This window comes from Mustela nivalis, assembly GCF_964662115.1.
Source record: "Mustela nivalis genome assembly, chromosome: 5".
Classification (NCBI taxonomy): Eukaryota; Metazoa; Chordata; class Mammalia; order Carnivora; family Mustelidae; genus Mustela; species Mustela nivalis.
Genome location: NC_139024.1, coordinates 101835699 through 101861438, shown reverse-complemented (window position 1 = coordinate 101861438; position 25740 = coordinate 101835699). Strand labels below are relative to the sequence as shown.

The 25740-nt window shown below is 37.1% G+C and overlaps 1 protein-coding gene across 3 annotated transcripts in view; it reads right to left on the bottom strand.

Annotated features, from left to right (window-relative positions):
- Positions 1-874: 874 nt before the first annotated feature.
- The window catches only part of BEND6 (BEN domain containing 6), a 51808-nt gene continuing 26942 nt past the window's right edge, over positions 875-25740 (bottom strand). For all 3 annotated transcript variants that reach the window (XM_082731269.1, XM_082731268.1, XM_082731270.1), the window contains 4 exons: positions 11443-11663; positions 9779-9971; positions 8867-9003; positions 875-2123 (listed from right to left, as the gene is read on the bottom strand). In XM_082731269.1, the coding sequence (XP_082587395.1) occupies positions 8876-9003; positions 9779-9971; positions 11443-11663 (542 nt within the window). In that variant the 3' untranslated portion in view covers positions 875-2123; positions 8867-8875. The remainder of the gene's footprint in view (positions 2124-8866; positions 9004-9778; positions 9972-11442; positions 11664-25740) is intronic.

Sequence of the window (25740 nt, the reverse complement as noted above, 5' to 3'; positions counted from 1 at the left end):
TGGATCAAGAAGATGTGGTATATATACACAATGGAATACTATGCAGCCATCAAAAGAAATGAAATCTTGCCATTTGCGACAATGGGGATGGAACTAGAGCGTATCATGCTTAGCGAAATAATTCAAGCGGAGAAAGACAACTATCATATGATCTCCCTGATAGGAGGAAGTGGTGATGCAACATGGGGGCTTAAGTGGGTAGGAGAAGAATAAATGAAGCAAGATGGGATTGGGAGGGAGACAAACCATAAGTGACTCTTAATCTCACAAAACAAACTGAGGGTTGCTGGGGGGAGGGGGGTTGGGAGAAGGGGGGTAGGGTTATGGACATTGGGGAGGGGATGTGCTTTGGTGAGTGCTGTGAAGTGTGTAAACCTGGCTATTCACAGACCTGTACCCCTGGGGATAAAAATATATGTTTATTAAAAAAAAAAATGTTAACCTTCCTGAATAGTGTGTATATATCCTACATAGCATACCCATTTATCTTGGATATTGTCTCTATATCCTACCTTGTATGGCGCTTTAAAAGACAAGCCAGGGCGCCTGGGTGGCTCAGTGGTTAAGCCGCTGCCTTCGGCTCAGGTCATGATCTCAGGGTCCTGGGATCGAGTCCCGCATCGGGCTCTCTGCTCGGCAGGGAGCCTGCTTCCTCCTCTCTCTCTCTCTGCCTGCCTCTCTACCTACTTGTGATTTCTCTCTGTCAAATAAATAAATAAAATCTTTAAAAAAAAAAAAAAATAAATAAAAGACAAGCCAGAGTCACATAGGTCATTATAATGATTATGCCTTTGTATGTGTGGGTGGAGAAGCAAACAGCCCAGAAAAGGATCATTTCCTGGACTTTACACCTTAATAAGAAACGAGCAAATAATTTTTTTATGTTTCCAATGGGATTTATTTATACTTAGGTAAAAGTAGCAAATGTTCACATAAGTTATTTCCTTAATCATATTTATTTTGTACGACCACATTGTTATCAAGCAGCATTATGGAATGTTCCCTGGGTCCACAGTTCTGAACTTTCCAACTATTATATGCATCCTCTTTTCCAAGTTTAGACATGACCTTGTAACTGAAGAAGCATGGCTTGTTATTGCAAAGTTGTCATGTGTGACAATCTGACATCACAGGAGAAGCCTCTTGATGAAGAATGTTTTATCTTTCATTCATTTACAAAATGGCATTTTTCTTTTTATGTGATTATACAACCCATGTGATTTTATTTTCAATTCTTTGTTCTTCTGATACAATGAAATCAAACCAGTTAAAACTAAGCAGTGTAGCAATAAAATCAACCAAATACACAGGATGATATATCTTATATAGGGTATTTTAAAAGATGTTTATGTTTTAATCTGTATTTAATGTACTTGGGCAATAAAAAGAAGCATGTAAACAAAAAAATTTCAATTTGATGCATTGTTTTAATACTCACAAAAACCTGGGTTTGTTTCTTTTTCAGGAGTACAGTGAAATAGTCCTACATTAAAATTAAAAGGTCTTGCTGCTTTCACATTTTTCCTGGAGATTCTTATTTTATACATTTTTAGGTAACAGAGTAATTCTTTAATTTCACTGAGAAAACGCCATTGCTTTGTTAGATAGGATTATCAGATTTTAGGCCAATTTTGCTGGCCTCACGTTCATGAACATTGATTATTTCACTGTTTACTTTTCCAAACATGTGCTTATATTAAAGATCCAAAAACTTAAATGGGGAGTCATTGGTAATAATAAATGTACAGTGATTGATAAGGACAATGACAAATCTTAGGGGCTGAAGTTTTTGTTGTTATGATGAGAGCTCTATTGTGTTAAGTTAGCTGTGCAGAGAAACATTTGGAGACAGGAAAATGCATTATGTCCAAGAAACCATATTGCATGCTTAGTTGACTGCTAGAAATTCTCTGGTTTGATGCATCGCTGATATTTATGGTGGAATCTACATGCAGCTTCTTCAGCAAGCTCGTTGCTCCATCAAGAGCCCTCAGTATTACAGATGCCTCACAGCCTGTCACTACGTGTCTCTGAGCTCCCAGCCAGGGAGGTTGCAGATTCTCCAACAAAATCCAGTGTTAGATTCAGAACTGAAGGTGTTTTATTTCAGTTACCTACAATACCTATAAAAAGCAAATTTCAAAAAAAAGAGCAAATTTTGTTAGAGTTCTTATAGTACTTTTAATAGGTACATGAGTTATTTTAGTGTCTACTACAAATTTTTGCTTACAAATACAAATTGTTTATAAGAACTATTATTATAGAGGTGACTTAGAAATTATTTTATGATCTATTCGAAAGAATTCCAGCATAGATAACAATTACAATATTTACATTTATTTTTATCTCAAATGACTTAAAAACACCTTTGTATTAGGTAAAATTTCAAACCCACAAATTAAAATGAACCATCTCCACATACCCATCATCCATCCTAAGAGATTATCAACAATTCTGTTTGTCATTCTTCAGTAACATTTGTTGATTGTTTAAATAGCAGGCAGTTTTCCAAATCTGGTTTACCTCTTTCAAAATTCACAAAATCCAAGTGAGCTAGGTTAGAGGCAGATTACTATAAAGCAATTAAATTTTGTTTGCATGAGTACCTTCCAATATGTTCACACATATATTTATTTTTGTTAAATTTGCAAAAGTTAGATATTTCAACCATAATCAGTTAAGACAACTGTCTTTCCCTTTCAGTTGTCCCTTAGTCATATTTTCTCCTCTGATTGTAACCATGGAATGGCAGTGGGCATATCTGAGATTTTGTTAAGGATTTTGTTAAGGGATGTATTTTTGTGCTTTGTCATCTCATCTATGTATGGTTATGTTAGTGGTGGCCTTTCCACTTTGCAGTGCCTTCTAGCAAAAACATCAAAATGGTCAATTCAAAGAATATTTAAGAGGATCCACTCCATAGAAAACTTGAAATGCCTTGAAGTCTTACAGCTTAGATATCAGAGCAACTTAAAAAAGGTCTCCCCAAATTTGACAACAATCCTAAAAATTACATTGCTACTGAAGAGTTAAGAATTTGAAAGAAAACTCTGTAAAGTGTAAAAAAAAAAAGCAATTTTTCATCCACTATGCTGCAGGATAGTCCAAATTATTTTTTTATTCATTCTATTGCAAAGTTGTCAAATGAAGAGGCAGTCAACATGTAAGCAACTCCCCAAAAGTAAGATAAAAATATTATAGAGCTGTTAATAAAAATATTATGTAACTCCCCCTCCATTATGTGACATTTGAGAAATTTGTTAACATTTAAACATTATGTCATTTGGGGGTATCTGGCTGGTTTAGTCAGTAGAGCACACAACTCTTGATCTCAAGGTCTCTGTTGGGCATGGAGCCTATGCAGAGCTGTAATTGATTGTGTATTCATAATTTTGTGTTTCTTAAAGTGAGTTCTCTAAATACTATTAAGCTGTAAGTTCCACAAATCCTGGATCCATTCTAAGGTAGACAGTATTATTATCCCACCTTAAATTAAAATTCGAAGAGGTCAAGTGACTTTCCAAAGGCCACACATTTATTAAGAGGTGGAACAGGCTTAGAAACCAGAATTTCTGATCCTAAAACATATAATTTTATATGTCCACTTGGCTAGGCTACTAAGTTGTTTGGTCAGACACCAGTCTATATGTTGCTGTGAAGGTATTTTTTAGATGAGATTAACATTCATACAGTAGATTTTCAGTAAAGCACACTACCCTCCATGATACAGGTGGGTCTCACCCAAGCAGTTGAAGGCCTTAAAAAAAAGACAGAGGTCCTTTGACTAAGGAGGAATTCTGCCTTCACACTACCTTTTTTTTTTTTTAATTATATTACTTTTTTAAAAAATTTCTTTTCAGCATAACAGTATTCACTTTTTTTGCACCACACCCAGTGTTCCATGCAATACGGGCCGTCCTTAATACTCATCACCTGGCTCCCCCAACCTCCCACCCCTGTGCCCCTTCAGAACCCTCAGGTTGTTTTTCAGAGTCCATAGTGTCTCATGGTTCACCTCCCCTTCCAATTTCCCTCAACTGCCTTCTCCTCTCCATCTCCCCATGTCCTCCATGCTATTTGTTATGCTCCACAAATAAGTGAAACCATATGATAATTGACTCTCTCTGCTTGACTTATTTCACTCAGCATAATCTCTTCCAGTCCCGTCCATGTTGCTGCAAAAGTTGGGTATTCGTCCTTTCTGATGGAGGCATAATCACCTTTGAACTCAAGACTACAACATCAACTCCCTGGGGCCGCAGCCTGGTAGCCCATCTTGCAGATTTTGGACTCACCAGTCCTTACAGTTGTGTGTGCCAATTCCTTCAAGTGTCTCTTTTCTATACATCCCATTCTGTTTCTCTGGAGAACCATGACTAGTGCAATAAGAAATACAAAGGACTCTGGGGACATACAAAGGATGTATGTCCTTTGTATGTGTATGTATACAAAGGACATCAAAATAAAAAGCTTTGACACAGTAAAGAAAAGCATCAGCAAAACAAAAAAGCAACCTACTGAATGAGAGAGGATATTTGCAAATGACCTATCTGATAAAGGGTTAATATCCAAAATATTTAGAACTTCTGCAACTCAACACCAAGAACCCCCCCCCAAACAATCCAATTCAAAAGATGGGCAGAAGACCTGCATAGACATTTTTCCAAAGAAGACATACCGATGACCAATGGGCACATGAAAAGGTGCTCAGCATCATTAATCATCAAGGAAATGTAAATCAAAGCCACAGTGAGACATCACCTGACACATGTCAGAATGGCTAAAATCAAAAACACAGAAAAAAACAAGTGTTGACAAGGATTAGAGGAAAGGGAATCCTCATACAAATTGGTACAAATTGGTAAATTGGTACAGCCACTATGGAAAACAGTATGGAGTTTCCTCAAAAAAATTTTTAAAATGTAGAAATATCATATGGTCCAATAATTCTACTACTGGGTATTTACCTGAAGAAAACAAAAACAGTAATTTGAAAAGATATATGCACGCTTATGTTTATTAAAGTATTATTGGCAATAACAAGGTATGGAAGCAAACTAAGAATCCATCAATAGATGAATGGATAAGGAAGATGTGGTATGTGTACACACACACTCTGGAATATAATGTAGCCATAAAAGGACAAGATGATCCCACTTGTGGCAACATGGATGGACCTAGAGAATATTATACTAAGTGAAATAAGTCAGGCTAAGAAAGCCAAATACCATATGATTTCTCTCATATGTGGAATCCTAAAAAAACAAACAAACAAAAAAAAAACAAAGAACAAACAAATGAATAAGGAAAAGCAGAATCATACAGGTAAATACAGAGAAAAAAATTTGATGGTTGCTAGAGGGGTTAGGGTGAGGGATGGGCAAAATGGGTGAGGGATTTGGGAGATACAAGCTTCCAGTTATGGAATGAATAAGTCATGGAAATAAAAGGCACAGAAAAAGGAATAGAGTCAATAGTATTACAATAGGGTTTATGGTGACAGATGGTAGCTACACTTAGGTAAGCAAAGCATAACATATGAACTTGTTGAATCACTGTATTGTACACCTGAAACTAACATTAAGTTATAATATATGTATATGTAATATTATTGTTGAGATTAAACTGACCTGAAACTAACATAACATTTTGTGTTAAGAACACTGAAATTAAAAAACGAATAAAAAGATTTCTTAAAAAAATGCAAAGAACTATATGTTAGTTGACTATATGCTAGTGTTGACTCTCTAATAGTTACTAATCGTATAATCTTGGCAATTCATTTAACCTCCTTAGGGTTTAGTCTTATTATCTTCAAAGTAAGGAAATCATTTTTGATCAAGATTTCTTAATCTTGGCACAGTTGACATTTTGGGTTAGGTAATACTTGTTGTAGGGGAGAATATCCTATGACTTGTGGGATGTTTAGCAACATCTGTGGCTCCGTCCACTAGATGCCAGTAGTTTCATCCAGTTGGGACAATCGTATCTATCTCCAGACATTTTCAAACAACCCATAGCTGAGGGGCAAGGGACAAAATTTCCTCCCATCCTACTTGAGCACTGCTATATTAGGTCATCTTTAAGTTAGAATATATGCATATGTAATATTATTGTAGGGATTAAACTGGCTGAGGCAACTTTGGAAACTTCAGAAGGCTGTCTGACTATTTAGTGGGATGTTATAGAGGTGATTTTTTTTTTTTAAGATTTTATTTATTTATTTGACAGACACAGCGAGAGAGGGAACTCAAGCAGGGGGAGTGGGAGAGGGAGAAGCAGGCTTCCTGCTGATCAGAGAGTCTGATGCTGGCTTGATCCCAGGATCCTGGGATCATGACGGGAGTTGAAGGCAGATGCCCAGCAACCCATGTGTCCCCCCAGAGGTGATATTTTAATATTCTGTAACTCTTATAAATAAAGTTTTCTTTAGTTCCTATAAGAAAGAAGCAAAAAATGGAGAAAGGCCTGAAAGATTGACAACAGAAGCTCTTGGCAAAGTGAGCCCCAGGCAACTTGAGGGCAGTCACAGGAATGAAAGAGAAAAGCTAAAAGGGGGAGAAGGATGGAGTTTAGTGCTTATCCTCTCAGAAACGAGTCTTAGCTGGGAAATTATTGTTGTTTCAAGTCCAAGCCACCTGCGGCCACCTTGTGCTAAGCACTGGGTGGAGGCCATAGTCTACCAGAGGGCCCACTGGTGGGGTTGCTAGGAATTTGCGGAAATCTCCGTGATTTTGTAGCGCATGTTACCTTGCTAATAGTCATGCAAAGAAAGTTATTTTTCCAAAGGATGCTTTTTGGTGTGGAGGGAGGAGGGAGTATGATTTGCCTGAGTAAGTGCTGTCATCTTAGGGCTTCTGTTAGATGACCAAAAAGAGAAAAACACAGCGGCGTTCCACTAGATGGGGCTATATGGGACTAATTTATGCAGTGTGGCTAAATTAGGTTGGATATGACCCTGTCTTTCCCAGCATATCTTCTCAGTCCTTTTGAGATAATTTGGAATTATCAATACTTCGAATGAAAGATACCTGACAATTAAGAAAATTTTTCCATTCTAGTGTTTATCTCCACTTCTGATTCTAAATATACACATTTCTATTCCAAGCAACTTGTCCACAAAGTAAGGCTCAGGCCCAGAAAGCAACAGAACATTTTGCGTTCTTAGCAAAAGATTTGTTCCTTTTTTCTATTTGAATTAATGCTGTAGTCAGGTGATTATTAACACTACTACTAGGTTGCAAGTAGAAACAGTACTGATATAAAACCCTTTTAACTTTAATCTCTTCAATGCTCGACTGACTGATAGTCAGAGATGAGTTTTATGCGTACTCTTGGCAGTCTGAGGTATTAAAAAGGCAGAAGTTGGGATATTAAAATACTTCGCAGAGCTCTGAAATATAATAACGTCCTCCAAAGGGTAGCCTGATAGAGAAGACCCTTGGAGCTCTGGTTACATGGCATTTAGCATGGGAACTCGGCTATTCTACATCTGAATGACTGGGTAGTCTTATATCAAAACGAGCCATTCTAATGGCTCATTTAAGCAATTATCTCCCAACTGGGAAGTTGTGAAATTCACAATCTACTGAAATGTTTAATCAGTTGGGGAGAAAAAAGAGAAAAAATATCAATCATATCTTGTATAAAACTGCAAGTTGGTCACCAGTATGGGTGAGCCAAGGGAAAGACCCTGCCCTGCAGTTGTTTTAAGTGGGTTTTTTTGTTTGTTTGTTTATTTTTTTAGTATTGGTGACCCTCATCAGAACTAGGCTTCATTATATAGCAAAATTGTAAGCCGCCCTCAAGGGTGTTGGGGGTGGTAGTCAGGAATGGGTAGAAGATAGATGGTGGGAAAGAATGCATTACCCAAGTCTCTAATCCCATTTAAAACACAGTAAGAACATAAAAACAAATAAGATGTTTGAAGGTGGCTAGAGTTAGGCAGAGAACAAATAAATAGAAAGTCAAAGATAAAAGTAAACAAAATGGAAGAAAAACCTCCCTTTGTGTATTTACCATATACCTCTATGAATAAAAAAATATTAAAAAACAAAAAATGCATTTTCCACATATTTTCCATAAAAATAATGGAGAGGAAGGATGAGCACAAGTGAACCAGCTAGCACATTGGGTTGAAGCAAACACAAAATTCCACTGGACAGTTTTGCCTAAGGGCAGGGCCTGACTATAAAGTGTATTTCCTTTAAAACTCCCTAGGAGCAATTCTTTCTCTTAGTATAATAGAAACATGTTGGTAAAAAAATCCTTATCAAAGCAATACAAACTATAACAACTGGTGTAAAGATTTAAAGAGTGAGAAGCAGGAGGCAGATTGGTGGAGGGGACACCTCAGTATTTCCAGCCAGCAGTTGGTGCCAAAAACAAATGACTGTTTGGAATTTTAAGTTCAGTCCCATTGATGTACTTCAGAGACTTCCCTAGGATCTGTATCTCCCTGTTCTAGAGGAACACTTCCTAAATGATCAAATGTCCCTCTTTTGACTCCTTTCTACCCCCACCCACAAATTAACATGCATTCTGTGAAGAAAAAGCAAAGTTCTACAGTAAAACACATTTGAAAAACATACACTCTACTGCCTTCTTAGAGATTTCTAGAGCACTTGGGCGTAAGAGTATAAAATACTCTGAGGAGTTCTGGAAAAGGAAAATCTGTATTTGAATTTAGCATTCCCCCAATTTCAATCCCCTTTCCCTTCCTCACCTCCATCCCCACAAACACCTATTAGCATGTCTTGGGCCACTGACATTCTCTGATAAAATAGTCACAAAATGCGGTTCCAGGGATCAAAGAATTACATCTTCTTGCCGCACAGAAAGGATTGTGAAGATTGAGAGGACTTACCAAAAGGTTCTACTTAATGTCCTGAGAGTTCAGATTTTTGCTTAAATTTGGCTTCTTGGTACAGTTGTTTAGCTTTTGCCCTATCATTCTCCTAATTGAAACATCATCTGTGTTGGGAAATAACTGTTTTGTGACTCCTGTAAAAAACAACAATAACACATGAAAACACTTTTTGAGGCCTTTGCATCTTAAGGTATGAACTGAGATAAAACATCAAGCAATCCACAATGTAGTTTTATCTCCATTTTGCAAAAACAGCCCAAACACCAATGAGAAATGGCATATTAAAATACAGAGAGCTCAGATTCAGTGATTCCCTCAATTTTTTGACATTTACAAAAAATCATTTGATAGCTAGATGATTATATTTGAGGAGATTAACTTAAAAACCATAAGTAGAACTAAGGAGGACATGTGTTGTAAGGAGAACCAGGTGTTATACACAACTGATGAATCACTGAACTCTACGTCTGAGATAATAACACACAAGTGTTCATTAATTGAATTTAAATAGAAGAAAATAAAATTAAATTAAAAAACACATAAGTAGGAAATTAGTCCCTATTTTTCTAGAATGAAAGATAAGGAATCTAAAGCCAAGATAAGAAAGAGAAAATAAGATCTAAACTCTTCACTGAAATTTTGTTTGAAAGGATTTTGGGATGCATTTTTCTGAAGTTATGAATTCATGAATTCAAAATTTTTGTGAAATAAAATTTAGCTTTATTTTAGTAACTGTTTTAATGTAAATTTTTCTATAAAATTTACCATATTTATTAAGAGATTTAGGCTATTTTGAGATTTTTCTTTCATAGAAAAATAAACAACAAAAAGACCATGAAAGAATAACTTAACCTTGAGTGGTAAAATAATTTCAAATTCATGTGACTGTGTAATACAACCATATAATACCTATGATTTCTTGAACTTCATTCTGATTCATAGCTGGTTTTACGGCTTTGTCCCTGGAAGTAGAGGACTTGGCTCCGGTCAGGCTGTGTGTGGCCATGTACTCATTTGTATAAAGTACTTGCATTAAATCATTAATAAACTTCTGAGGCTTGCTCTTGTTACAACGGGCAATCTGCCATTTTTCAATCTTGAACTAAAAAATACAACATAATAGTTGAAACTGGAAAAAGGAAAAGAAAGCTGTATCCAGAAAAATATATTGCTAATTGAGTTAAGACATACCAGAAAACAAAATCAACATTCTTTAAGGGGATGTATTTTGCTTTTAATACATAGTCTACATTTCAGGGGTTAGAGTTAACTGTTATCTTTGATATAATTCCCAATATTTATGAGGTATTTGTTCCAGAGTATATCCAAGCTCTTGTCATGTGATCTGGATTGGGTGGTTTAAGGATGAGTCCGATCCTCAACACCTCCTACTAAGTGTAGTCGGTAGAATAGTGGCCCACTGAAGATCTACATATCCCTGGAACCTGTGAATATGTGACCTTATATGGTTGTGATTAAAGGTAAGTACCTTGAGATGGGGAAATAATCCTGGATTATCCAGATGGGCCCAATTTTATCACAGGAGCCCTTAAAGAGGGAAGAGGGGGCAGAAGAATGGGTCAGAAAAAAGAGGCAGAAGAAGGAGGTCAGATTGGAATTGTGAGAGGGGTTTTGCCTCCATGGCTGGCTTTGAAGGTGGTAGAATGGCCCATAAACCAAAGAATGTAGTTGCCTCTAGAAATTGCCTCTGGAATTGGGTTGCCTCTATAGTCAGCAAGAAAATGGGAAACTCAGTTCTACAACCACAAGAAACTGAATTCTACAATAACCTAAAGAAGCAGGAAACAGATTTTTCCATAGAGCCTCCAGAAAGGAATGCATCTGCTGACTCCTTGATTTTACCACACTTCTGATCTACAGAACTGTGAGATAATACATTTGTGTTATTACAAATCACTAAGTTTGTGGTCATCTGTGACTTAGCAAAAGGAAACTGATATACCAATATTCAAATATTCTAAATGTTAGATTGTTAGTATTATAGCTCTGGAAGGCATACTTTGCAAAGCTGATACCCAATTCTATTGAAACTCTTGTCGTTTTAGCTTCTGTTTCTTGAAGAGAAATTGGGGAAGTAGGAAAATATTATATTCTTCCAGCATGCAGAAGCTGAAATTTACCTTCATTCAGTGATATAATTTTATAACCCTCAATGCATAGTTACCCATCACTAAACTAGAAATTTCTAGTTTAATAACCTCATCATTGACTGCAATTTGACTTTAGTTTTCTAAACTGGATACTTGTGAAACAAATATTTTTTTGATTTGTTAATTGTTTTATGTAATTGCAATGTTATGGTCATGACCAAAAGTTACCTAAAGTTACCTGATGAAACAGTGATCATTTTGCAGTCTTTTTTTTTTTTTTTTTTTTAATTTATCTTTTAGTAATCTCTACACCCACCATGGGGCTTGAACTCACAAATCCTTGGATCAAAAGTCACATGCTCCACAGCCCAAGCAGTCAGGCTCCCAACCATTTTGTAGTCTTATCTTAATTTTTGTATTTACTGTATCCCAGACAAAGATAGGGCAGGCTTTCCAACTGACCTGTTTCTCATCAGTATGATGCTCTTCTTCAGCTTTCAAGGAAATTGGTGAGCTGGAATTAGAGTTAGAATTACTGCACGTTGAGGCAAATGAGTCTGGTGAGGAGTTGTTTGTTGCTCTCCAGAGGGTGGATGCAGATGTGGACATGGTTCCTCCACCCTTAAGCAGGGCTTCTGCCATACCAACCAATTCTTCAAACTGGGTGACTGCTTGCGGTAACACTAAAATGGCAAGAAAAAGTAACACTTTATGAATACTTTTAATAACAGGGGCATATCTTCCTATATTTTTTATTGTGTATACATACATATTATATTGCATGTATAGAAATAGGTGGAACAAATTGTTAACATTTACTACTTTTGGAAAATAAACACGGTGAGAAGAGTGGTTGGGAGATATTTACTTTTTATTATTTAATAATGGCTTAATAATAAAATAATAATACATAAATTCAAAAACACGTGATTGTTGCATTTAAATGTATAGCATCACTTCATAACTAAAATGAATGGTTTAAAGAGTTGATTCTTTTTTCTAATTGCTATTGGTATTACTTGAAGGTTTTTAATTTCATTTGGAGACATTGTTGATTCCAGCATCAATCATCTTCCAGATACTCACATTAGGCCAGTTTAAAAGACCATTAAATCAAACCATTTCCATTTAAGGTTATTAAAATAAATTTTCAGTGACCATTGTGCGTGGTTTTCCAGGAAGTCAAATTTCATGAAATTAAGAAAAATTCATTGCCATGATTCAGAACTATGTTTTCACATATTAAGGATGAATTTTGGTAATCAGCTGAATGTTCTCTTTGTTCCTCTTCTTTTCATTTAAGATCTTATTTATTTATTTGACAGAGAGAGACAGCATGAGTAAGGGAGATGGGCAGAGGGAGAGGGAGAAGCAGACTGCCTGCTGAGCAGGAATTCCCAAGACCTGAGCCGGAAGACAGAAGCTTAACTGACTGAGCCACCCAGGCACCCTCTTTGTTCCTTTTTAAGTGGAAACTCACACATTCAAAGGTTCATGTCTCCATGTAAAATGGTCTTCTCTAGTTATGGTTATATCTAATTGTTTCCTAAGGACAAATAACATTTTTTGGGTGGGTGGAAGGCACTTTGAACCCTCCCTGATTCAACTCCTCACTCTATCGTTGAGGGTATTGGCTGCTGGAGAAGTAAAGACTGAAACCTTTTTCTTTAGCATATTATTAAGCTACAATCTTTGGATTAATATTTGATTTGAGAGCTAAAATCAGTAGCTAAAGGGAGATGAGTTCGACAAAATGATATACCCAGTTAATGCATACCAACAAGATACAGAACATCTCCATCCTCCCAGAAAGTTGCCTCATGTCCCTTCCAAGTCAATCCCAGGGCTCACTTTAGAGGCAACCATTTATCCAACTTCCTTGCCAGAGGTAAGTTTTACCTGTTCTATAATTACATATAAATGGTTTCAAATGGTATATTCTGGGGTTTTTTTTGGTTTAACTTTTCTTTTGCTCTGCATAATGTTTTGAGATTTATTCATGTTGTATATTTCTGTTATTTATTCCTTTTTATTGCTGACTAATATTTCATTATATGGATACTCAACAATTAAAGTTTCATTTACCTGTCGATCGGTTATATTCCACTTGACAACATGACTTTAATGGTTCCCTACTATTCTAAGGTATTGCTATTGTATAATTTATTTAAATGTTCTCTTTTTTTTTTTTTTTTTTTTTTTTCAGATTTTGGCTGCTTCCAATTTTTCTTTCTTTCTTTCTTTGAGAGAGGGAGGGAGAGAAAGCAGAGGAGGGAGGGGCAGAGGGAGGAGGGAGACTGAGAGAATTTTTTTTTTTTTTCCGAGAGAATTTTAAGCAAACTTTGTGCTGAGCACAGAGCCCCACTTAGGGCTCCATCCATAGACCCTGAGATCATAAGCCAAAACCAAGAGTGGGTCCTTTAACTAACTGTGCCACCAAAACTCCCTGCTTCCAACTTTTCTTTTTTTTTTTTTTAAAGATTTTATTTATTTATTTTACAGAGAGAAATCATAAGTAGACAGAGAGGCAGGCAGAGAGAGAGAGGGAAGCAGGCTCTCTGCTGAACAGAGAGCCCAATGTGGGACTCGATCCCAGGACCCTGGGATCATGACCTGAGCCGAAGGCAGTGGCTTAACCCACTGAGCCACCCAGGTGCCCCTTCCAACTTTTCTTTATTACAAACAAAACTCTTGTGAACTGCCTAGCACATACATCTCTGCATGTATCTCTGATAGCAATAACGCTACAAATTCCTGAAAGCACAACAATAGGGTCAAAGGTATAAATGTTTTCTGACCTCAACTAATACTGCCCAATTGCTCTCCAGAAAGATTCTTCCAATTTACATGGCCACCAGCAATGTAAAAAGTCGACCATTTTGCTACACCATCAACAACAGGTGTTAGTCATTAACAATAATCTTCACTATTTTGATAAGTTGAAATCTTAGTAAAATTTAATTTGCAATTATTTTATTATTGTGAAGTTAAATACATACTTATTGACTATTTGGGCTTCTGTGAATTAGGTATTAGGCTACAGAATATTAGTAGGGTTTTTTGTTTGTTTGTTTGTTTTTTAAAGTAATCTCTGCACCCAATGTGGGTCTCAGACTTATGACCCAGCGATCAATAGTTGCATGGTCCACCAACTGCCAGCCAGGTGCCCTTAGTATTTTTTCAAAAGATTTTATTTATTATTTGACAGAGAGAAAGACAGCAAGAGAAGGAACACAAGCAGGGGGAGTGGGAGAGGGAGCAGCAGGCTTTCTACCGAGCAGGGAGCCTGACATGGAACTCGATCTGAGGACTCCGGGATCATGACCAGAGCCAAAGGCAGAGGCTTAATGACTGAGCCACCCAGGCATCCCTATTTTTTCTATTTTTAATAACTTAGACAGTTTTTGTAAAATTCTTATAAGTGTGCATAGTGTGTTAGCTACTCTTATTTCCTTATATATTAAATATTTTAAACTTTTATTTGCTGTAAGTTCCAAGTATTATCTTCCAGAGTTTTTATTTTATTTCATGGTTTTTTGAAAGCATACACAAATTTTTAGTTTTTATTTTAAAGTAGCAGTATTTCCTTTACTGTATAATTCATCTATTTTATGGTTAGAAAGTCACTCAGCATTCAAAGCAGTAAAATACTCAGTCATATATTTTGTATAGTTCAAATATCTTTTTACAAGTGTGCTTCTTTTTTTTTTTCTGCCTGGATACAATTTTTTTTAACTTCCAAGGGATACTTTTAATTTACAAACAAAAATTGAAAACGCTGTATTTCCAGCCCCCAGTTTCCACTCACAGCCAATCTTGTTCCTTTGATACTTCCGTCCATTTTCTCCCCAACCCAGGAATACTTCAAACAAATCACAGGTAGCATCTCATTTTATCTGTAAATATTTCTATATGTATCTTTAAAGGTAAGAAATTAAAAAAATACAAGCAAAACACCATTGTGACAACCAGAAATACGCATCAGTAGTTCTTAAATATTTTTATTTTTTTAATGGTACAGCTATTTTAAGTTTTTAATGAAGTAATCTCTACACCTAACATAGGACTCCAACTCTTTTTTTTTTTTTAAGATTTTATTTATTTATTTGACAGAAAGACTACAAGCAGGCAGAGCAGCAGGCAGAGGGAGAAGGAGGAGCAAACCCAGGCGCCCCTCCAACTCTTTTTAAAAAAATTTAATTTAATTTATTTTTTCAGTGTTCCATAAAAAAACCTAGTAAATGTCCAAATTTCTCTGACTTTCTCATTGTTGTTGTTTTTACTTTATTTGAATCAGGATCCAAATAAGGTCCACATATTATGAGTAGTTACTATCTCTTTTATAAACTATAGGTATTTTTTCTCTCTCTTTCCTAGTTTTTTCCTTGGAATTTATTAATTGAAAAAACTGGATTATTTGTTTTACATGGTTTCCCACAGTGGGATTTTGCTGATTGTATCGATGACATACTGTTTAACATATTATTCTGTTCCTTAAATTAGCTCTAAATTGGTAATCAGATCTAAAGTCTTGATTAGATTTGGGTAGGATTTTAAAATTCTATCGGATAGAATTGAATGCATGGTTAGCTTTTTTTGTGATATTAGTCGTTACTGATGATCACTCCTTAGATTCATTACATCATAAGGAGTTGCAAAATTGTGATATTCTAGTACTTTTCTTTTTCATTTATTAGCTAGAATTCTTGTACAAAGGGAAACTTCCTCCCATCAACTATTTGGTTACACTTAGGTTTATTTCCTATAATAATGGCAGGGTAAATGCTTGTTTTATTATCTGTATTTACCAGTTTTCAGATGACCATTAAGTTTTTTTTTTTAAGCTTTTTTTCTTTTTTGAATACCATTATGAACTCATGCATTGAAATATACATGATAACCTGCCGTTATCCTCAAAATGTCTCATCTTTGGCCATTGGGAACCTCTTTTTCTTCCTCTTCTTCTTCTTCTTCTTCTTCTTTTTTTTTTTTTTAAAGATTTCATTTATTTATTTGACAGACAGAGATCACAAGTAGGCAGAGAGGCAGGCAGAGAGAGAGGAGGAAGCAGGCTCCCTGCTGAGCAGAGAGCCCAATGCAGGGCTCTATCCCAGGACCCTGGGATCATGACCTGAGCCAAAAGCATAGGCTTTAACCCACTGAGCCACCCAGGCACCCTAGGAACCTCTTCTAACTGGCACGTCTATATAGTCTTTGTTAACTGCCTTACTTTCTGCTATGACAAGTTTCTCATTTGGATTTCCTGTTCTAGGCTCTCAAAAAGGCTCATCTCACACATTTCCTGTGCAAATTCTGGATTCAACCATTTCTCCAAGGAACCCTAGCTCCTTTTAGTGAGAAGTGTTATATGACCAAATCCAGGAGCTAAAAGTATTCTTTGCTATTGAGCTCTTGCTTTTTAGGCCTATTCAGTGAAGAGTATTAGAAAATATATATTATTAATTTTTAAAGATAAATTTCCTTAACACACACAAAACAGGCAATCATATAAAAAAATGGGCAGAAGATATGAACAGAGACTTCTCCAATGAAGACATACAAATGGCTATCAGACACATGAAAAAATGTTCATCATCACTAGCCCTCAGGGAGATTCAAATTAAAACCACATTGAGATATCACCTTACACCAGTTAGAATGGCCAAAATTAACAAGACAGGAAACAACATGTGTTGGAGGGGATGTGGAGAAAGGGGAACCCTCTTACACTGTTGGTGGGAATGCAAGTTGGTGCAGCCTCTTTGGAGAACAGTGTGGAGATTCCTCAAGAAATTAAAAATAGAACTTCCCAGGGCGCCTGGGTGGCTCAGTGGGTTAGGCCGCTGCCTTCGGCTCAGGTCATGATCTCAGGGTCCTGGGATCGAGTCCCGCATCAGGCTCTCTGCTCAGCAGGGAGCCTGCTTCCCTCTCTCTCTCTCTGCCTGCCTCTCCATCTACTTGTGATTTCTCTCTGTCAAATAAATAAATAAAATTTAAAAAAAAAAAAAATAGAACTTCCCTATGACCCTGCCATTGCACTCCTGGCTATTTACCCCAAAGATACAGATGTAGTGAAAAGAAGGGCCATCTGTACCCCAATGTTTATAGCAGCAATGGCCACGGTCGCCAAACTATGGAAAGAACCAAGATGCCCTTCAACGGGCGAATGGATAAGGAAGATGTGGTCCATATACACTATAGAGTATTATGCCTCCATCAGAAAGCATGAATATCCAACTTTTGTAGCAACATGGACGGGACTGGAAGAGATTATGCTGAGTGAAATAAGTCAAGCAGAGAGAGTCAATTATCATATGGTTTCACTTATTTGTGGAGCATAACAAATAGCATGGAGGACGTGGGGAGTTAGAGAGGAGAAGGGAGTTGGGGGAAATTGGAAGGGGAGGTGAATCACGAGAGACTATGGACTCTGAAAAACAATCTGAGGTGTTTGAAGTGGCGGGGAGGTGGGAGGTTGGGGTACCAGGTGGTGGGTATTATAGAGGGCACGGATTGCATGGAGCACTGGGTGTGGTGAAAAAAATAATGAATGCTGTTATGCTGAAAATAAATAAATTTAATTAAAAAAAGATAAAGATAAATTTCATCATGTATTTAAACCAGTACTTCCCACTCAAAATTCAGAACATAGGTTTTTTATTTAAATTGTATAGTTATGGGGCACCTGGGTGGCTCAGTGGGTTGAGCCTCTGCCTTCGGCTTGGGTCACGATCTCGGGGTCCTGGGATTGAGCACATTGTTGGGGGGGGTCTCTGCTCAGCAGGGAGCCTGCTTCCCCCTCTCTCTCCCTCTCTGCCTACTTGTAATCTCTCTCTCTCTGTCAAATAAATAAATAAAATCTTTAGAAAAGATAAACAATTGTATAGTTATGGTTTTTAGTGTGCCACATGGAGTGGAATGAGAACTTAACTTGAACTTGGATCCCCCATCCCCAACACACACTGCAATATCAGTTTCCCCAGAGCCATTTGCTGAATAATTTATCCTTTTCCTGATTAACTTGTAGGACTTGCTACATGAAATGCCAGGCTCATTGCAAATATGAAAATGCAGTGCTCTTTGTTCAAAACTTCTTAATAACCTTAATATGGTGACAGTAAAGCCTTTAACTAGTATGTGGGGCCTTTCTGAGAGCAGGGCTCTGACTGCCTGCTTAGGGCACGGGTCCATGAAGTTGGGCCTGACGACTTATGATACCGAACAACATTAACAGCAAGGAAATTACATGGCACCTGCTATTGCCAGGTTCTGTTCTGAATGCTTTACATGTCACCCAGGCAAGCACTGTCATTATTTCCAGTTTTGAAATGAGGAAACTGAGGCACAGAGTGGTTGAACAACTTTCACATGGTAACACAGACAGTAGGTGGCAGTCAGGATTTGAACCCAGGTGGTTTGGCCCCTCTAAATCTGTACTATTTACCTCTATGCCATAGTGTTTGTAGGATAGTTTCTCTGTCATATATGAGGTTCTGACTGAGGGATCTGCATTCTGTTCCAAATCACCATTGCTGATCTTGCACTAGTAACTTTTATTTTTAAAAGATTTTATTTATTTATTTGACAGACAGAGATCACAAGCAGGCAGAGAGGCAGACCGAGAGAGAGAGGGAAGCAAGTTCCCTGCTGAGCAGAGAGCCTGTCGTGGGGCTTGATCCCACGACCCCAAGATCATGACCTGAGCCAAAGGCAGAGGCTCAACCCACTGAGCCATCCGGGTGCCCCAAAATAACTTATTTTTAGTCATTTGAAATTTATATGATTTATGTTGACAGATTATACCCTCATATTCTTTTTTCAGAAGATTCCTAATTGATTTTGCCTACTTTTTCAGGTTAGCTTTATAATGATCATTGTCAAATTTCCAAAAACAAAACAAAACAAAAATCATTAGTATTTTATTGGAATCCCACTGAAAGTATTAGTTATTTGGGGATGAATTGGCATCTTCTCCTTTCATCAATGAATGTGACAAGTCTCTCCATTAATTTATATTTCTTCGCTGAGTTTTTTATATTTCTTCATTGACTACATATGTGTCTTATTTAGGTTACTAGTAGCTATTTTATAGTTGTTTGTAATTAATGTGACTGTACTATAAAGAAATTACTGATTTAAAAAAATAGTAGCTGCTAGATTTGGGGGCATGTACTATATACTTTCATCAGTTTTGAAATAAAATAAGGCTTATAATGAATAACAGTAGTCTTCTGCCTTATCACTCACCACTCCTGATTATCACTCTTAGAGATCACCAATCCCAAATCATTTAACTATTTCTTTTGGTACTTACTTTCATACTCTTAAATAATAATGTGCATATACAACTATTTATTGATTTTTCAGATCCATATAATTATTTACTGATTTTCTATTTTCTTTTTTTTTTTAAGTAAGTTCTACATGTAACGTGGGGCTTGAACTCACCACTCTGAGATCAAGAGTGACATTCTCTATGACTGAGCAAGTTAGGCACCTCTGCTTAATGATTTTCAACTATGTAATATGGCAATATTGTTCTCTTTCAACTCCTCTCCCAGCCACGCAAAAATACACATGCCTGCTACTCACACGCAAACATACACACACTCTTCTCATCTTCCCAGAATAGTGGTAACACAATTGTTCAATAAATATTGTGCTTTCATTATTATAGTGATGTAAACATTATTCACATTTCTTTTTCTTTAAAACATGATTCCCCCCGCCTAGAGTTAATAATTACCTTATTATTATTGTTTTTTACACTATTTCTCTCACCCTAAACTTCTATACATCTCTAAACTTCCTATGTAAATCTCTTTAGATATTTGGATATATCATGTCAAATGCCAATTTCATATATTTCTTGGAGCTGTCTCCTCTGGAGCCCTGCATATGCCTCCACAGTCTGGGCTAGCTGCTTCTAGGCGACTGTATACTTTTCACCTTGGAGTTTCCCTTCACTATCCTTCAATGATTCCTCCTTGCCTCTCTCCTGAATTGGACCACCTATTCCCTGGATGTCATGTTTTTTATTTTTCTAGATTTACTCTCTCATTTGGGAGGAGTTTTTCCTCCCTTAGTCTTTGAAAAAGAAATAGGAAGTGCATTAGTGAGATGTTGTATGAAAGTATTACCAGCCCTAACACTTGGTTGATAATTTCACTCAGGTATAGAAGTTTAGATTTATATTCCCTTCGTAATTTAGAAGGCATTGCTTATTTTTCTTGGAACTTCCAGTGTTGCTGGTGAAAAGTCCAATGCCATTCTGATTCCCAATCCTTAGCATGGGGCGTATTTACTTCCTCTGAAAGCTTTTGAATCTTCCCTTTACTTCTGCTGTTCTGAAATTTCACAATGTTATGACTTGGACAAGTCTTTTTGCTTTGGGTGTTATCTTTTAATGTAAAAAATTGTGTCCTTCAATTCTAGAGATTTGTGGTATTAATATTAAATAACTTCTCCCTCTTCTCTCATACCTTTTAGGATCTCTTGTCTTTGGTCATTTAACCTCTGGGACTAATTCTTTATTTTACCTAATCTTTACTATTTTCCTTTTCTGGGTCTTCTTACTCTAATATCTACAAGATTTTCTTAACTTTACTTCCAGACATTTTATTGAATTTCTAGGTTTCTCCCCCTTGTTCTTTGGATATTCCTCTCTTAAACTAACCCTGTTCTTGTTTTGTGCAAATTTCTACTGCTCCCTGAATTGTCTCTGTTCCCTCTGATCTTATTATTCTCTTTGTTCATTTTGGTTTGTGTTCCATGTTAGAGGATTTCCTTAAATAAGCACCCTCCCTCAGCTTGGCTTGGTGTCCCCGAGTTCATAGCTTTGGTTCAACCTCTTCTGAGAGAAAACCTTCATCTTCTACTGCGGTGAAGGGTGGTAGTTGCAGGCTACATAGGGAGAATGTGTGACTTTGTGGTCCCAAAAGGTCTTTATGTAGGTCTTTCAGTTTTCACACTACCAGCACTATCATAATCCCTTTCACAGGTACAAATCCTAAACCATTTATAGTTTTCTGGTGTGATTTAGCTTCTTTCTTTTTAATTTCTCTACCTCTACTCACTCCGCAACCCCATCCCAGACACTGAGTTTTTAGATTCTTACAGCTAGTCAGTTACTACTCGCTCATCTGCTTTTCAGTGTCTAAAATTTTACTGGCATCTTTTAGCTGCTGTGGTCTTCTTTACAGTTTCCCTGACCTTGTGCTTTTACACACTTTAAGTTTATTTTTAGTAAGGTTTCAGAAGAGAAGGGAGAGTCACACACATTTCACTTAAACATTATGTCATACTTAAAGAAACTGGGGCAAAACTTAACTGATTTTTGATTCTTCACTGAAATCTCATTTTTTACGAGAGTTGAATTTTCAGTTGATGCTTTCTTTTTCCTAGGTATACATTCATTCTCTAAAAATAATGACAACTTAATAACTTCTATAAAATAGATATATCACTATTTTCCTTTTATATCTTATGGTGTTGGTCAGTTGTGGTCCACAAGACATGTTTCAAATGCTTAAAACATACATGTATAGCAGACACACATTTGCTCTTCTGCAAGTCTAAAATGGCATATATATTCTACCATTTTTCCTCAGTAGGCTTTATAAACTGAAAAAGAGCCCTGATTCTTAGTTCAAAATGTTATTAAGAGCATTACTGAGCAAAAGATAAATAACCATTCTGCATTCTTTTCTCAGACCCTTTCTTATTTGGATTATACATAAAATTTCAACTCTCTGTTATCTTCCTACTTCCCAACTGTAGCTTTACAAGGAGGCCTCCTCTGATCATGTTATTTAGGACTGTATTTAAGATTGTGTATTTTTAAAAAAGATTTTATTTATTTATTTGACAGACAGAGATCACAAGTAGGCAGAGAGGCAGGCAGAGAGAGAGGAAGGGAAGCAGACTCCCTGCTGAGCAGAGAGCCCAATGCAGGGCTCAATCCCAGGACCCTGAGATCATTACCTGAGCCGAAGGCAGAGGCTTTAACCCACTGAGCCACCCAGGTAGTACCCCTAAGATTGTATTTTTATGCTCTCCCTCAAATCCCAATCTTCTTTTACCTTCCTTTATTTTTTACATACTACTATCAGCTAACATTTTATATAATTTATTCAATTATTAATTATTACAGCTTTTGACTGTCTTGCCCCAGTAGAATGTAGGTTTCATGAGAGCAAGGATCTTTGTTTTATTTTCTGGACTCTCCTAGGTACTTAGAACAGTGACTAATATATAGGAGGATTTTATAATATTACCAAATGAGTAAATGCATGATGAGTACCACAGCAGTAGTGGGCAGTTCCTGTTGCCTGAATTCCAGCCAATAGCTAACTCTACGACTTGGTTTCTGGAGGTACACTTGTGTGTGTGTGTGTGTGTGTGTGTGTGTGTGTGTGTGTGTATGGAGGGGGTAGAGAATATTAAATACATAATAGATAATAGATTATATAGAGATTTGTAAGTGCCAAAGAGGAAATGAAGCAGGGGAAGATAAAATACGTTGCAGAGAGAGAGAGGTTGAAATTTTATATTGAGGAAGGAGTCTAGGGAAAAGATGAATTTAGAGTAAGGTCTTGAAGTGGGTAAGTGAGAAGAATGTTCTTCTGGGGGAAGAACATTCCAGCTTGAGGAAATGACCAGTACAAAGACACTAAAGTAAGAACATGTCCGATGTCTTCAAAGAAAACACAAGTAGTTCAATGTGGCTGGATCACAGAGAAGGAGGGGAAAGTAGTAGAAAATAAGACTAAGAGAGGTAAGTAGAAGGGAAATAGCCAGAATGCATAAGGACTAAAGATCATAAAAATGATTTCTGTTTTCCCCTGAGTGAGGAGGAAATATACTTAAGGGTTCTGAAGAGAGAAGTGACATGAACTGATTTTGTTTAACAGGATTATTCTTGCAACTGTGCTGAGAATAGACTAGAGAAAAGCAAGATCAAAAATAGTGACACCAGCTAGGAATCCACCATAATATTCTATGTGTGAGATAATGGTGGCTTGGACTAGAGTGACAGTAGTAGGGGTGGTAAAAAGGATTGTATCCCAAAAATGTTTTGAAAGCAAGGTCAGTAAGATTTGTCAATGGACTGAGTGTATGATGTAAAAGAAATATAGAAATTGGTTTTTCATTTGAGAAATTGGAACAATGAAGTTAGCATTAACCAAGATGAGGAAGAAAGGCAAATACAGGTCAGGAGTGTGGTTTGCACATGTTACTCTGAGAAACCTGTCAGTTATGTCATGTACACAGTTGGACAATGAGTTTGGGTTAAAGGGTGAAGTCCTGGCTGGAGAATCATAGTTTATTGATGGATTTTAACATCATGTAATTAGATATGATCACCTATGAAGTGAGTGTACATAGAAAGAAAAGAAGTTCAAGGTCTGAGCTTGGGGCATCATCAAATATTTAGAGAGTAAGATGATAAAATAAATCAGCCATATGGATTTAGATAGAAAGATCAGCAGTGTAAGAGGAAAACTGATAAATGTGGTGTCCTAAAAGCTAAATGAGGAAACTTCCAGAGAAGGAGAGATAGCCAAATATCTCAAATGCTGGTCACAGGGCAATTAGATGATCATCAAGAAATGGCTTTTGGAAAAAAAAAAAAAAAAGAAATGGCTTTTGAGGAGCACCTGGGGGGCTCAGTTGGCTAAGCATCTGCCTTGGGCTCAGGTCATGATCTCAGGGTCTTGGGATCGAGCCCCGCATTGAGCTCTCTGCTTCTCCCTCTTACTCTCCCTCTGTGCTCTCTCTCTCCAGAAAAAAAAAAAAATGATTTTTGAGATTAGCAATATGGAATGTTATGGGTTGAATTGTGTCCCCTCAAAAAGATAAATTGGAGTCCTAACCCCTAGTACCTCAGAGTGCAAACTTATTTGGAAATAGGGTCTTTATATATGTCATCAAATTTAACTGAGGTCATTAAGGTGGGCCCTGATCCAGTATGACTGGTGTCCTTATAAGAATGGGGAAATTTAGGGGCGCCTGGGTGGCTCAGTGGGTTAAGCCGCTGCCTTCGGCTCAGGTCATGATCTCAGGGTCCTGGGATCGAGTCCCGCATCGGGCTCTCTGCTCAGCAGGGAGCCTGCTTCCCTTCCTCTCTCTCTGCCTGCCTCTTCATCTACTTGTGATTTCTGTCAAATAAATAAATAAAATCTTTAAAAAAAAAAAAAAAAAGAATGGGGAAATTTAGACATGATGAGAGATAAGCATATGGGGAGAACACCACAGGAAGCCTGGCATTACATGGCCTCAAGTCAAGGAACAACCAGAAGCTGGGAGAGAGGGCTTCCCTGGTGCCTTTTGCGGGAGTGTGATCCTGCTGACACCTTAATTTTGGAATGTTAGCCTCCAGAAGTGGGAGACAGCACAGTTCTGTTGTTTAAGTTATGCAATTTGTAGTACTTTGTTACCAGTAAACTTATATATGGGAGTTATAGTGAACAAGAGAAAGAAATTATAATAGAACAATAAGGAACTAATTGAAGTAGATCCAGAGAGGATAGAAGGGGAAAAATTGAACACAGTATGTAGCATCAGATCATTTAGGGAGTTTTTCCTATAAAGGGGAGGAAAGAAATAGGGTGGAAGGTGGAGAAGCAAATAGCTTGGAAGGGGTTTGGTTTTGTTTTTTAAATAATGGTAAGTCTGGTGCTAAGGGGAATGATTCATTAGAGAAGGAAAATTTTATCTTGTGTTGGAGAGCCAGGAGAAGCTCTGGAGCTATGTCCTTAGGTGAAAGAGGATGGCATCTGACGCATAGGTGGAGATAACTGTTTTTGGCTAGACAAGAGAGTAGGTCATCATGAGTGACAGGAGAGAGTGAAGCATAAGGCATAGGTGCAAGGATAGGGCACTTGGCTGGTTCAGTTGGTAGAGCATGCAGTTCTTCATCTTGAGGTAGTGAGTTCAAGCCCTAAGTTTGGCATAGAGCTCACTTTAAAAACAAAAATACAAAAAAAAAAAAAAAAAAAAAGCATGGGTGCAAGGAGACGGCAGTCTATTTCATATCCTTCAATTTCTCAATGAAGTCAGAAGCAAAGTCATCAACTGAGAGCGAGGATATGGGAGGAGGTGTAAGAAGTTGGCAGAGAGAAAAAATGAAATGGCAACTGGGAGTGTGGGAGGGAGAAGAAGCTTGTCATAGTGATTCTTTTCACATACTATTGAAACTCATTTGCTACTCACACTTAGAATTTTATCATCTAAATGTATAACAAAAATTGGTGTAATAATTTTCTTTTGGGGCTTCTATGTGTCAGGTTCTGGTGTTGATAAAAGCAGAGACAGTAACAATAATAAATACCATTACTGAACACCTGTCATGTGCTTTGGGTGAAGCATTTCTTCCAATGATCTCTTCTAATCATCACAGCAGCAAGGACATGATAGGTTATCCCCGCCACCTCCCCCCTCCCATTTTGAAGTTGGAGCTGGGGGCCCAGTAAAGTGACATGGCACCAGTTGTATAGCCAGTAAGCAGAGTTGGGATTCAAACCAAGGCCTGTAACTCAAAAATCAATACTTTTAGCCAGCAATTTATACTAACTTTATAAACTAGCTTTTCATCTTACTCTAAGTCCTGGAACAGATTATATGAAAATGAGAATGATCTGTTGTTTGAAATCACAAAAACCTCACCAGAAAAAAAAAAAAAAGGCAAAACATTGGTTATAAAAATTCAATATTTAAAGTAGAAAAAAATAAAGACATAATGGTTTGGTGTTGGAATAA